Genomic DNA, 13,751 nt, shown 5'->3' on the forward strand with positions numbered 1-13,751 from the left:
AAGTTTGGGTTGTTTTAAATTTAAAAAACAATACTTGTTGTTGGCTGTTTTGTTGTTTATTCAGTATTAAATATAAATCTTCGAATTTCCTGCAGCACCTGAAGGCAACGTAGTACCTCTAGCTGTTTCTCGGTGTCCTTCTCTTGTCGCATATTGATCCAAGCTAGCTGATCGTTAGCTTTTGTGTCAGTATGGTGTCTGTGGTGTGTCAGTGTTTGTCCGTTGTTTCTGGCTGAGTGTATCTGGCATTTCGTGGCTTTAATGTTCCGTGCAGCTAATTTAAAAACCATCGGCAAAGCGGGAACTGGCTGGTAGGTGGTCTATGAAATCACTGAGACGTAACATATTGTTCACGTCCACTCCACTCTTGTGAATCAGCCGGCTATTACAGAGCGAAGGCTAGCTATGCTAACAGGCTAGCAGCTAAGCTCTTTTGAATAACAAAGGGTGTGTTTGTTGTTTATGTTTTTCAGAGTCAGTTATTGGAAGTTACTACACATCACTGCTACGATTGTTGTTACTTAGCGGACGTTAACGAGCGTTCAAAATGCCACAGTTTGTCGTAGTGGACTTGGCTAACTAGCAAGAAAATGTTAGCAAGCGATGCTAGTAACTACAATCGCTGTATCGCAGAGAAGCTTTATTGTCAGTTTTCAGGGAAGCTCTTACACTAAATCACAGAGTTTTAGAGTAGAACACCGGAGAATTTAACAGCGTAAGTATTCAGGAACTAACTCAGTTTATTGGCTCCAAGTTTGCTAGATAAAAAATATGCTTAGTATGTGTTATGTGAATTGTCATCTGGCTGCAGTGTCACAGTTAGCTCAATCTTCACGTCAGTTGGCCATCTTAACAGTTATTGTTATGGGGGGGTTATATTCAGGTGTCTTTGCTCAGTGGTGGTTGTTTCACCCATCTGCAGATAGTGCCTACATATGCACAGACTGCTCTGGTACACCATGCTGTGTCCAAATATGTCATGGTTTACATAAACATTAGGTGTACATAGTTGTTTATCATCAACATCAAATAGTAGTATTAACTTTTTACCTTCATCTCAGGCACTTTCGCCGGACGATGGACGAGCTGGTCCATGACCTGGTGTCAGCACTTGAGGAGAGCTCAGAACAAGCTGCACGTGGAGGCTTTGGTGATGGAGGAGACCATGCATTGGCGGTGGGCTGTCTGTTGAAGAGACAGGCTCGGAAGCGGAGGGGTAGAAAACGACGCTCGGACAACCCACATCCACCGTGGGAGACGGGCCACCTCAGTGAGGGCTCAGAGTCCAGTGGGGAAGAACATAAGGTGAGGAGAGGATGAATAGATGGAGAGCTGAAAGGATTTATTGACACAGATTCAAACCATGTGTCACCAAATCTGAAGACAGCCGAGACTGTAATCATCTGGCTCATTGTATTTTTGTGGTGGCTTCACCCTGACAGTTGTAGAAATAGCAACATTTTCTCTGTTTGACAGTTATCACTAGTATTTCCTTTGCTAATAACTATGGAACTCTCACTGTAGATATGCTGATGAAGATTCTCAGCCATCCAGGTCACTGTACATGCTCCTCTCCCCAATTGCGTGCTGTTAGAATTGGTCAGTGTTGTATGAATTCAGGCTTTGCTTTCATCCTAACTGAGATGCTGGAGTTTATTCGAGTTTCTTAATATAGCATCCGCATCACAGCCTGGTATTCATCACTGTGACATTTGTTGCAGGACTATCGTACCAGCACAGGAGGTGTCTCTGCTGCCAACAGCCATGCCCGTGATAACAGCGACTCAGATGAACAACTTGGCCCCAAACGGCGAATCCCCCACACAGCTGACATAGGACGAAGCAAGCGGCCACTTTGGCCAGATGACCTCGCTGCTCTATCAGCAGAGGGAACTCGCAGCCTCAGACGGAGACGTAAGGTCAAACGCATGGCTGTTGATCCACCTGTAGAACCCGAAGCCCCTTCTTCCACCATGCTTGGGCCTCCACCTGTCCCCAAAGCCCGTGTCAGTGGCAGGCCGCATAGACTGGGCGCCAGCGAGGGCAGGGCTGCCATGGAGCTCTGCGGAGGTAGCCTGGTTGGGTCAGGGGGAGGAAAGAACAGAGTGAAGAAGAGGAAACTGGCTGCTCACAGACTAGGAATGGAAGCTGCAGATGAGGGGGTGGTGGTGGAGAGTGAAGACCCCATTTCTTCTCCAATGGAGGGATCCAAGGACAAGATGGAGTTAGAAGAGCAAAAGGGCTCGGATGAGGACATGAGTGACAGGTGGTTAGTGTTTTGATTTTCTTTCTTTTATGCCCTGTGATTCCTGAAGCTGGAACACTTCTGTTTATGCTTTTGTATTGTTTTTAAACGACAAGTGACGGCTTGTGGAGGTTAAGTCTTTATAAAACAGTTGCCTTAAGCTAGGGCGGATGAATATCATATATAAATTACTACGGGAAGGTGGCTGTAATTCTGTTTTTCTTTTTACCATTTTTAATGAAATTTCCGATTTTGTTTTTATTTTAATTTCCAGTGAGACCAGCAGTGTCAGCAACAGCAGTGATGGAGGCCTCTATACTAACGATGAGGGGAGGCAAGGTATGTTCTCTTGTAAGTGCACACAGCAGTATTGAGTGTTCTTGTCAGTGAAGCCACATGTTCTCTGCCTTCCTTCTAGGTGACGATGAACAAAGTGACTGGTTCTATGAGGGCGAGCCAGGGTCCGGTCCAGGTCCTGGTGGTGCATGTGGGATAGCAGGAGTGGTTCCCTGGTGGGAGAGGGAGGCTGGTTCAGAGGAGCTGGACCTAGCTGACCCTGTCTTTAACAGTATTCTTACAGGATCCTTTCCACTTATGAGTCCTGGGGCGCAGAGAGGTAGGATGCCTTCAAAACGATGTTTAACACATGGGTAATTATGTAAATAATATGAACTACAGTAATACAATATGATGTATATAGTTATATTTCCAGCACTGGGCGACCCAATGAAAATGTACAGACACAAGATTTTGCAATGTTGTTGCACTCTCACTCATGACCAGTAGGCGGCACATTCCACACAGACACAAATCAAGGGCAATGCTCAGCAGTGTGGCTGCAAGGTCTTAAATATTTTCCCAAGGGCTTGCAGCACTAAACAGGAAAAGAAGCCTTGTGCTTCTAATTGCATACAGCTCCTCCCTCTCTTGTATCTCTTCAGTTTTTAATGCTTTATTCCTGTGCATCTGCATAACTCACGTCCTGAGTTTAGTCCATGATGAACCTGTGCTGCTGTGTTTCAGGGTTCCAGGCCAGGTTGAGTCGTCTCCATGGACACCAGCAAGCTTCTGATGCAGTAATGCAGGGAAGCTCCAGTCAGGGCTTCAACGAAAGGCTGAGCAGACAAACCCAAGACTCCCATGAGTGTGTTCTTTTCATTTACACTTGGTCTATAGAATATTTTTATTTGTATATAAATGGTTCAGGTGATAAGCTCAGTTTTAATTGTGTAATAAAGGAAACTGGGTGAAATACAAACAGAAAACACCAGAAATATTAAGTCAGATTTGCTTGTTCCACATGCCAGTATTTTCTTATATAAGTACAGTATAAGTACAGTTTATAAGATGGTCTAAAAAACAGTCTTTTGGGTTTTTGTGGCTTATGAAATGATGATGATGATGAATAGCAGTGTGGTTCTAATTACATTGTTCTACCTCCTACAGACCTTGGTTTAGCTCAGGCTCGAGGAGAGAACATGGACAGGTGAGCCAAGCTCTTTATACATTCTTTATTTACTAACTTGCTACAAGATAACACTGTTGTTCTTTATTATAATGATAATTCTGATGCCACTTCAGTTGCACTGGGACTCCCGGGCAGACAGAGGGCATCGGAGGAGCTGTTCAGTCAAAACAGCCAGCAGGTGAGAATGACAGTATCTTTTTACGATCTGCTTAAGTCTCATTGTTGTAACTCCTTTTTTTTACTTCCACAGTGTATTATATCATACACTATAACGACACAAGAAAACTTGTAATGACTTTAATGCGGCCATATTTTTCTGTTGCCCGGCTGCTTTTGCAGACAGACCAGCGGGCACCTCGGCTCTCTTTGCACTGGGGATGTCAAGCGGAGGCGAAAAGCAGCCCCCCTCGGTTCCACTGCACCCTCAGGTATTGGATGCACACCTAACTACACCTAACACGCCATCTGGCACTTTTTTACCAGCTGCCCCTTTTATTGTATTTTTGGCTCTCACTTGCTGATTTGTTCTCCACCCCTCCAAGCCCTACTTCCCTCTCTCCACCCCAGTCAGTTGAGCCTAATGTGTCCAACAGTCTGCTTTCCTCCTTCGCTCTTCCTCTTTTATTGTTATTAAATCCTGCTTTAGCTGCTAACCCCCTTTTCTCCTAAGCTTTTCTGGACAAGAGTCAACTGGCTAAATCATGCTGTCACAGCAGAGATACTGGATTAGCTGTTAGCCAGTTACACTTGTGTGTCACACAACCTCCCTTAAACCAGTCTACCTCTGATCCAGTTGATGCTTTTGAAAGAGGAAAGGTGCAGTCGCTAAGCTTCATGCTGTAGTTGAAACACAGACGAGTATCCTTTTAATTGAAAAAAATAAGAAATTGTGGTCTACAGTAGATGGACAGATGAGCTATTTTCATATTTATTGATGTGTTACACACATGTTCGACACTCAGACTGCAGACACAGTCAGGTCACGATTAGGTCACATTAAAACTAAGTACTTTGCACTACTTACAAATGAGGAGGAGATTATAAAGCTTAATTGGTCAGTTTCTGTGACTGTACTGAACTTCCAGGAAGAGGGAGGACAAAATGACCACTGAATGTACTTTCTGCATTTGTTACTCAGCTGTAAATGTGGCTAAGTCAATTACATGGTTTGTACAGAGTCTATAACAGGCAAGGGGGCACTATGTTAAATCACAGATTGGAACAGAAATTTTGGCACTGCTGCTAGACCTTTAAATGATTTCCATGTAAATTGTCATTATTCTTACTAATTGATTCTTAAAGTAGCTAATAATCTTTTCTTTCAGGAGTGGTTGGAGAAAACGCGCCTCCCATCCCTGATACAAACATGGGGAACCGCATGCTGCAGAGCATGGGTTGGAGCCCAGGCATGGGCCTGGGTCCAGATGGAAGGGGTATCACCGAGCCCGTCCGAGCCTCCCAGAGACCCAAAGGCACCGGTCTAGGTTTCAACTGACTGCCCAGCTTCAGGATTTCTGCACAAAGATGCCCCTGACAACAAGGAGTGACAAAGATAAAATTCTCCTCAGGATTATTTTAAAATAAATAAAGCTGGAAGAAGAGAACGAGTGAAGATGGTCATAGCAGCGTAGCCTATGGTTGACACAGATAAACGTACCCATATTGGGGAATCTGCCGGAAGCTGAGGAAAGATCCTTGTGCACTCCTTGACATGTGAAGCAAAAGACCTTCTTGCAAACACATGTCCTCACGAAACTCCATGTTGGAGAAAATAAATGACATAAGTGACGCCACATCTCATCTGTTACCTCAGATGACCGTATACCAGAGAGCAGAACTTTACAGTGCACCAGTTGTTTTCAGTCAGCCGTATTCGATAGTGACTAAATGGTTTTGTGTGATATTGCACAAGGAGTTGAATCAAAGGTTTAGGAGTAGACCATACCTCAACAGTTATTTTAGTTTTTTTAAAAAATAAATTAGGGTACAATGGTGTTGATATGATTGGGGAGATATGAATGTTTTTCCCCATTCATTATATTGTTCATTTAATGAAAGAAGTTATGTCTTCAGGATGTTTCTTTTAAATCTCAAAAACAAAAGATAAAAAACCAAACCATACTTTTCCGTTCATTTAGTGCCAGTGCCTCTATGCATGCACGTGCAGCTGCCCATGTTAAAAAGAAAACATACAGTTATTCTTATGAAGTCTTGTTTTTAGCCAGTATTATTTAAAGGTTTTTATAACACATCACTACAGACTGCAGCTTTTAGCCAGCTGTGACTCACAGCACGTGTTGAAATAACACATTAGAAGCATTTCAGTGTTTCTTTTTTTGGGGGGTTGGGTTAAAAAAAACAAAAAACGTTAAAGATATTTAAAGGTCCCTCATACTGTACCTGTAGTGTGTGTTTGTCTGATTAGACCTTTTACTCAGGACTGTAGCTGATGTCTAATCAAACAAGAGAGAACACTTGAGCTACCAACAGGGGACACCACACTGAAATTAGTAGCCTGTTTGTGTAATTGTAATGTTGGGGATTGTCATGTCAACAAATGGGGAATATTATTCTACTTTTTGACCTGTTATTTTGATGAAAGATTTTAAATGGAATGCACAATGTTGGATATCTGCCCATATCTGATATTTGCCATATTGTTGGTGCTGGTGACTGTCCCAAGTTGAAGCAATGCAATTTAGCTGCTCAAGTTTTGATATCAGCTCCCAAATCTTTACGGTAACAACATTTTCGATGCACCTGAACAGCAGACATTTAGTCATCCATCGGGGTCAAATTAAAGCTGGTGTTATTGTGCATCCTTTCTTTGAAATAAATTTGCTAATTAATGGGATTAGATGTGGGTTAGAAGGTCCTATTGTAACAACTTAGTGTTTTCTTTTAAATGGCTTAACTTTTTACAGTAAAGCTCCAAAAAAAAAAAATGTTTTTCTTACCCCTGACGGCCAGTTCAGAGACATGTGAGCTGAGCCTTGAGTGACAGAGTAACATGTATTAAACATGTCTGTCAAAAGTAATGTTGTGTTATTGTCTTCTTACCATTCTGGTTCATCGAGCGGTTATAACCAAAGGCTGATTATGTAATGATTCAACCACTGTGGACCAGTCAGGCTGTAAAAATCTCCAAATGCATCAGATTTGATTGGTTATATAGAGTTCAGTGTGTTAGCGGACCTATGCAGTAATAAATTACAATTTAAAAATCAATATATTTTAGTCATTCAACGATGTAGTTGGAGATGTTTATACCTTGTGTGTGCTATTTTCAATGATCCGGCTGTTTGTCTCCATCAGTTTGCTTTCTTGTTTGATTTGTAAAGAAACCGGCTAATACAGCTTTTATTCCATCCACTTGCTGTATTCACTTTATCCTGTAGAGGGGCACGTGGGGCTGCTGTCTTCTGTCCCAGCAGGCATTATTTTAGAGGCGGGGCTACTGTTTGTGCTCACTTTCACATCCATGTGGCTGATTTTAGAGTTACCCTAACAACATGTATATGACTGGGAGGGAGTCAGAAAAAAAAAATGCACACAGGAGCTCATCATAACACTCTTTATATCCAGAGTGAATGAAGCCAGTTTCAGTGTCACAGATGAACTTGTGAGTTTGAACTGCTCATAGGAACATGTCCTCTAACTCTATCAACACATGCATCACGTTCACATGCTGACTCAACATCGCTGAAATATGATGCTCTCTCTGTCTCCCTCCCTCTCTCACTCTCACTCTCCCTCTCTCTCTCTCTCTCTTTTCCCATCTCTTGCAAGCCTGCAATAGAAATCCCTCCTCTGTGTGTCCTCTACCACCTCCCTCTGCATACAAGGGAATGCTGGCTGTGTGTCCTCCAACCCCCTCAACAGTCTGTCCCCCCTCCCCTTCTCTTAGACACACTTTCTGTCTGACACACTCTCAGGACTCCCCTGTGAGCAAGCTAGGCAGGTAGGTAGGTAAACTCAGCACTGGATCAGAGTGAGAGAAGAAAAAGCGAGAGAGAGAGAGAGAGAGAGAGAGGAATATGTGTGTGTGTGTTTATAAATTTGAGCGTGTGTGTGCTGCTGCATCGCTGAGCTACAGAGACCGGAGGCGAGGAGAGCTGGAGCGTTTGTCCTTGAGACTGACTGACTGACTGACTGCAGCTGTAGAGCGGACGACCAGCCAGCCAGCCAGCCAGCCAGCCAGTGGATGAAACTGACAGTAAGTACTGAGCAAAAAAAAGCAATAAGACGAACGAGCAAAAAGAAGTAGATGTAGCTTTCTTTAAAATTGCAGCAAATGCTCTGATGTGTTTTTGTTCCTGTCTGCTTAGAAACAGTCCGGTGTGGTGTGTGTGAATGTGTGTGAGATCAGGTGAAGGTCTACTCTGATCCCAGGTGAACTCATCTCTCAGGTTGGACTTTGTGAGCAGTTCAGCAAATTGTGTCTGCAGCAGCATCCCACTGTTTCTTTGTGTGTGTGTGTGTGTGTTTGCGTGTGTGTGTGTGTGTGCGGTATCAAGAAAGATGTCATAAACATAAAATTAGTGTACATCTCTCCGGCTCCTCTCCGCTCTCCTTGCTTTCTCACCGCCTCTGTTGACAGATCGATAGTTATGCATCTATAATTGGAAGTGATCATTTATGGCCACCCTGGAAAGCGAGTCATTATCATGTGTAATCTTGCAGAAAATTACATTTTGACTGGTGTACCTTGCCAGGGCCAGAAATTGGTGGACTGTTACCGAGCGGGCTAACTGGCTGAGGCGATGACCGGAAGGTGGGGTCACTGCAAAACACCCAAAAAAAAAACCTCAAGGGAATGGAGGGGTGTCATACACACACACACACACCTGGATGCATGTGTAGGATCAGATCATCTGATGATAAAGGACAGAGAGGGGGGGGGGCAAAAAGGATAGCAACACAGTGTGAAGGATGAGGAGGATGAAGGGAGGGAAGATGGTAGTGCTGTCAGCTCTCTGTGGTATCAGACAGTGTCGTGAAATGAGACCGGCTCACCTGTGGAGCTGCTGACAGAATGTGTTGGCCCGGGTCCGACAGGGTGGCAAAACGGATGAGAAGCAGCCAGAAAGTGAATCCATAAAGCTGTGGAAAAATTTTTTTTTCTTTCCAAAGCTCATTTTGTCTCTGTGTATTTTGTGTTGATGTGTTTATTGTAACACATGCTGACACTAAGCCAGAGGGCTAAATTTGCCACCTGTGGAGATAAAAGTAAGTGATATGATGAGATAGGCCGCATGCTGCTTCTGTGTGTGGGTATGTGAAAGCGTTTTTAATAGTTCCTGACATCAGCAGTAGGTGTGTGTGTGTGTGTGTGTGTGTGTGTGTGTATGCTGACTCCTACAGATCAGTGTGTGTTGGACTCGCATGAGTGGCTCATCACCTGAGACAGGTCTGGGAACCAGGTGTGTGTGAGTGTAGAGGAGGAGGGTTTAAAGTCTAACAAAGCATCATAAATCAATAAAGCAACTGATTTTGGCCGATCACAGGTTGTATGAATGTATGCATGTTATCTCAAGATCACAAGTTAATTACTGATATCACAAGATAACAATGAGCTTCTTGTAGCGACTTAAATTTATCTCAGCTTATTCTGATAATGGAGAATGAGAAAATGAGGTGGATCTCACCTGATTTCAGCCTCTAGTTAAGTCGTCATTGGAGAATCCAGAACTATATTTTCTTTTAGGCGTATCTGTGCCATTAGGTCATCGGAATTATTTCATTATGGGCAAAGATGAGAGGTTTGATGTAAGGTTTCGGCTTCAGCCTGTAAATTAAAACTTATTATAAATGCAGATCTCTATTAAAAATCATGGCAATATTAATCTACAACATGCTCTGCTTGCTTTGAAAACCCATGCAGGCAGTAGTGCTGAGCACTGCACCACCATACTGCCTTTATACCTTCTCTGAGATGATTACAGAATACAATGCAGAAAAAGATACTTGAGGTATTACGGAGGTATTTAATTACATAGTATGTCTGGCTGTGTGCAGCACATCTAGCTTCACAGCTGGTGTTGTTGTGGTAAGATGCTAACTTATAAAATAACTACATTATTGCAAAGTTACTAAATAATAACAAATTTTATTACATGTTTTTGCTGCTAAAGCCAAGCAGCAATTAGCATTCACAAAAAAACAGACTCTAATACTGGATTTATTTTCTACAGATTAAGATTAAGAAACCTTTATTAGTCCCACAATGGGGAAATTGCATACAGTATATCAACACTGTATAAAATAAAGGAAATGGGGCTCTAAAATAGAAAAAAAAATCCCTGCCTTGGAAAACTCTACATCATATTTTTATTTTTTTATTTTTTAGCAGTGTAAAACACACAGAGAAACAGAGGAGGATGGGTGTTCAGAGACAAGAAGCTGACCGGGTAATCCAATACTGCTTGTTGAGGGGTTCTTGCTGTGGTAATCCACATTATGCTGTTAGGCCTGGTTACATAATTACCCTAAGAGCTTCCAGATGGGCACCTGCCATAGGACAGTATGGCATCATGATGAGACGGAGCCTATCAGTACCTTTAAATATCATTTTACAGATATGGTCTGCATTCTAATGTCTATCAGGGACATCCGTCCACTTGGGGGCAGTCTAGTCAAGTGGTCGAGGGCTGTAAACCTATAGCCTGCAAATGAAGAGTTTTTCCCCTCTGTGTCAGATATTCATAAAATGATCTTAAATTAGTCCTAATGAAATCCTGCCTGCCTGAAAGCCTTCCTGTGCATATATGTTTCCCAGCAGTGACTCACTTCCTCCCCTGTGGGACCGTAGAATCTCCAGATAAGTGAAAACCATTTGAAGACCATTGACCCACTGAGGATAGCAGCAGCAGCAGCAGCAGGTTCTAGTAGCTCTAAGTGACATTTCTATGGTTACGTTGCTTTAAGCTTCTCCCAGAGGCTTTCTAAGGTTTCTGGCATTGCTATGTGTGTGTGTGTGTGTGTGACCTCTGATCCCTATACAGTGTGCCACAGATCAATAGAATGAAACTGATCCCATTGCAAGAGCTCATCTGTCGGTCAATCCGTCATTTTATGTATCACTTCCCTCCAATCCATCTATTTACAGACATCAAACTAATTCGTTATTTTAATATGATTTTATCCTCTCGTCTCTTTCGTCCCTCTTTTGTGTGTCTGAGGAGGCGCCGTGTCTGGTGTTTGCACACACTGTCAATAGTCTTTCCCACCATCTCAGTAATTGATGGATGACTGTGAGTCAGATATAAACTAAGCAGATTACACTCACTAGATTGGAGGACTGATGCTAATGTATGTGTGTGTGTGTGTGTGTGAAGGGCGGTTGGAGTTTCAGAGTGACCGTCCGGTTTTGGAAGCCGATGCGACAGCTGTCCCCGGAGGCTGAGATTTGGTGGCTGTGAGTTTTAGGAGGAAAGGCACTGAACACACACACACGGTCGTGCCTGTATCACCCACTGTATGTTTCTTCAGAGAATACTGGTTGCATCTGGTGTGTGTGTTTGTGTGTGTGTGGGGTCAATAGCTGGCAGGTGGGTGCTCTGTTACAGGCAGTGTGTCCCTGTGGAGCAACTATTGAACTACTGTCTTCAGCTCAGGCTCGGCAGTGTAAAAACATTTTTGATGTTTAACTGCAGCCGTACGTGTCGGTTTCATTTAGCTTTAAACTTTAAACTCATGTTGTTGTCCTGTCTGTTTGAGCTTTACCTTCTCTGGTTGTGCCAGTTTTTGTTTGTTGATAGGGTTTGATTAAAAAGCTCATTTAAATTGTTGGATTATTATGATGATTAGGAGCGGAAGCTCCAACCGTCGCCATGATGGCAGCTTTGCTGCAAAGGCAGGGATCTTGAGATCAGTGAGTCTGCACCTGCCTGTCACTCAAAGTGGTCACAGCCTTGACTATGCAAAGTTTTAAGGGTTAGTAAAATCAAAATGAATTAGTTACATTAAATAAAAATAATTTACCAACAGGGACCAAAACTACGGAAGAAAACTCTGAACTCCTCTGAAAATTAAATGTTAGAGTTCTGACTTTAATCTTAGATTTCTGACCTTAATCTCATAGTTCTGACTTTAATCTCAAAATTCTGACTTTATTCTTTGAATTCTGACTTTAATCTGAGAGGTTTGACCTTAATCTTAGAATTCTGACCTTAATCTTAGAATTCTGACTTTAATCTTAGAATTCCAACTTTACTCTCAGAGTTCTGACTTTAATCTTAGAGTTCTGATGTTAATCTTAGAATTCTGACTTTAATCTGACAGTTCTGACTTTAATCTCAAAATTTTGACTTTAATCTCAGAATTCTGACCTCAATCTTAGAATTCTGACTTCAATCTTAGAATTCTGACCTTAATCTCAGAATTCTGACTTTTTCCTCAGAATTCTGACTTTAGTCTCAGAATTCTGACTTTTTTCTTAGAATCTCAGAATTCTGAGAATAAAGTCAGAATCATGTCATGACCTTTTTCTTTCAGTGGCCCTAATCCCCTTCTATACATCACTTAAGCTGTAAACGTGTTTGTTTTTGCTGTAAGGGTTGACATTTTAACATGGGGGTCTACGGGGATTGACTCGCTTCTGGAGCCCCTAGAGGCTGCAAGGGAAAGTGCAGTTTCAACACTTGGTTGCGGCTTGTGTGATGCAGTCTGATTGCTTCTGTTCTTGGGAAGATATAGAAATGCTGCTGGAAAATTGTATTGTTGTCCTCTCACTTTCATGTGGGTTATTTGACGCCACTCTGGCTTCACTTAAGTGTGCCCGGCTACTTTTGTAGCACTGGTGCCAAGAAAAATATCAACACCTGATAAAACTATTCTTTCCTTTGCTTGATTACGTACAAAAATAATCAAAGAATGACTGACAAACTAAAAGCCACTGAACAGATAAGAGCCACTTCACTTTAACGTCAGCTCCGAGTTTCCTAAATGGTTTATAGAAGATAATTTCACAATGTAGATATTTTTTTAATGTGACACATTAACTTTTTGATACGATAACACAGCGCCTGGCTTTTTGTATTTTGAGGCTGAGATAAAATAGAAATCTCACCTTCTTTATCTTTGAGGATTTTTGATGTCACCTTTGCACATGTTTGTTTACTCATGTAGTATTGTGTTAATATAGTGTGTGTTTCTGGCTGTTTCATGCTGGGGCGTAATGAGATAAAGCTCCACTCCGTGCAGTCTGCTGTCTGGCCTTTATCTGAGCAGCAGATTAGCGCAGGTGATTTCATTCCTGTGGAGTTTGGTTCAGGCTGGGTTAACTCAGAGCACTAGCACGACATCGGCACGATGAGAAGAGGAAGAGACAGGCGGACGAGACAAAAAAAGAGCAGCCGAACTCCTTTTGACATCTGTGCATTGATGATGCTACAACATAATGAGAAGCTGAAAGCTCAGTGTGGGATTTAAACCACATCTGCTGTAATCTTAGAAGGAACTCACCGTGTTGTATATTAATTCAGATTAAACTGGAACACAGTGCTTACACATGACACAATATGCTGCAGTGTTTAACATCAGTGCATCATTGTGATCATTGGAATTTGTTGTATAAATGTGTGTGTGTGTGTGTGTGTCTACAAAAAACATGGACGTGTGTTGACCCGGAAACTGACACTTCACGTGTGTTTTTGTCTTCTAAGTGGATTAGGATGTGGTTACCTCGGCTTGAGTAACCCTGAGCTTCTTACTGTAACTCACCACGCTGAAGGATCGATCAACTGTTGCTACTATAAATGATAAAGAATCAAGGCTACCATATCAAAAACAAAAAAATGTCATTTTTACAAGCAGTCAGAGCACACATGTCCCCACCTACTACAACAACAACAACAACATGTCTGCACCGCTGAATCAGTACAGCTCCATCCTAACTCCGTTAACCTTTTGATTTGGTTGGCCTTACTCTGCACCTCATTTTGTGTGCACGTGTGCTTTGTGAGTGAAAGGCAAAAAGCATCACATTAGGCACACACCCATAGCTGATTAGCTCAGATAACAGTGCTGTAAGCCTGT

General features: G+C 42.4%; 1 protein-coding gene across 2 annotated transcripts; it reads left to right on the forward strand.

Moving 5' to 3' along the window:
* The first annotated feature begins 103 nt into the window (after positions 1-103).
* Positions 104-6,941, forward strand: gpatch2 (G patch domain containing 2). Of its 2 annotated transcripts, none has more exons than XM_028397887.1 (10): positions 104-311; positions 1,062-1,305; positions 1,722-2,269; positions 2,520-2,584; positions 2,664-2,861; positions 3,269-3,389; positions 3,692-3,731; positions 3,827-3,891; positions 4,053-4,141; positions 5,039-6,941. In XM_028397887.1, exons 1-10 carry the CDS (start codon positions 262-264, stop codon positions 5,206-5,208), a joined length of 1,590 nt encoding a protein of 529 aa, XP_028253688.1. In that variant the 5' UTR covers positions 104-261; the 3' UTR covers positions 5,209-6,941. The 2 variants fall into 2 exon arrangements, with proteins under 2 accessions (XP_028253688.1, XP_028253689.1); XM_028397888.1 differs by having other exon boundaries at positions 1,722-2,266.
* The last annotated feature ends 6,810 nt before the right edge of the window (positions 6,942-13,751 follow it).

This window comes from Parambassis ranga, chromosome 24, assembly GCF_900634625.1.
Source record: "Parambassis ranga chromosome 24, fParRan2.1, whole genome shotgun sequence".
Classification (NCBI taxonomy): domain Eukaryota; kingdom Metazoa; phylum Chordata; class Actinopteri; family Ambassidae; genus Parambassis; species Parambassis ranga.

Bases quoted from the DNA above. Each gene is read 5' to 3' on its own strand.
- gpatch2 (XM_028397887.1), top strand. From the start codon at position 262: ATGTTCCGTGCAGCTAATTTAAAAACCATCGGCAAAGCGGGAACTGGC. The intron at 1,306-1,721 runs GTGAGGAGAGGA...CATTTGTTGCAG, and splicing joins CCAGTGGGGAAGAACATAAG to GACTATCGTACCAGCACAGG. The intron at 2,862-3,268 runs GTAGGATGCCTT...GCTGTGTTTCAG, and splicing joins GAGTCCTGGGGCGCAGAGAG to GGTTCCAGGCCAGGTTGAGT.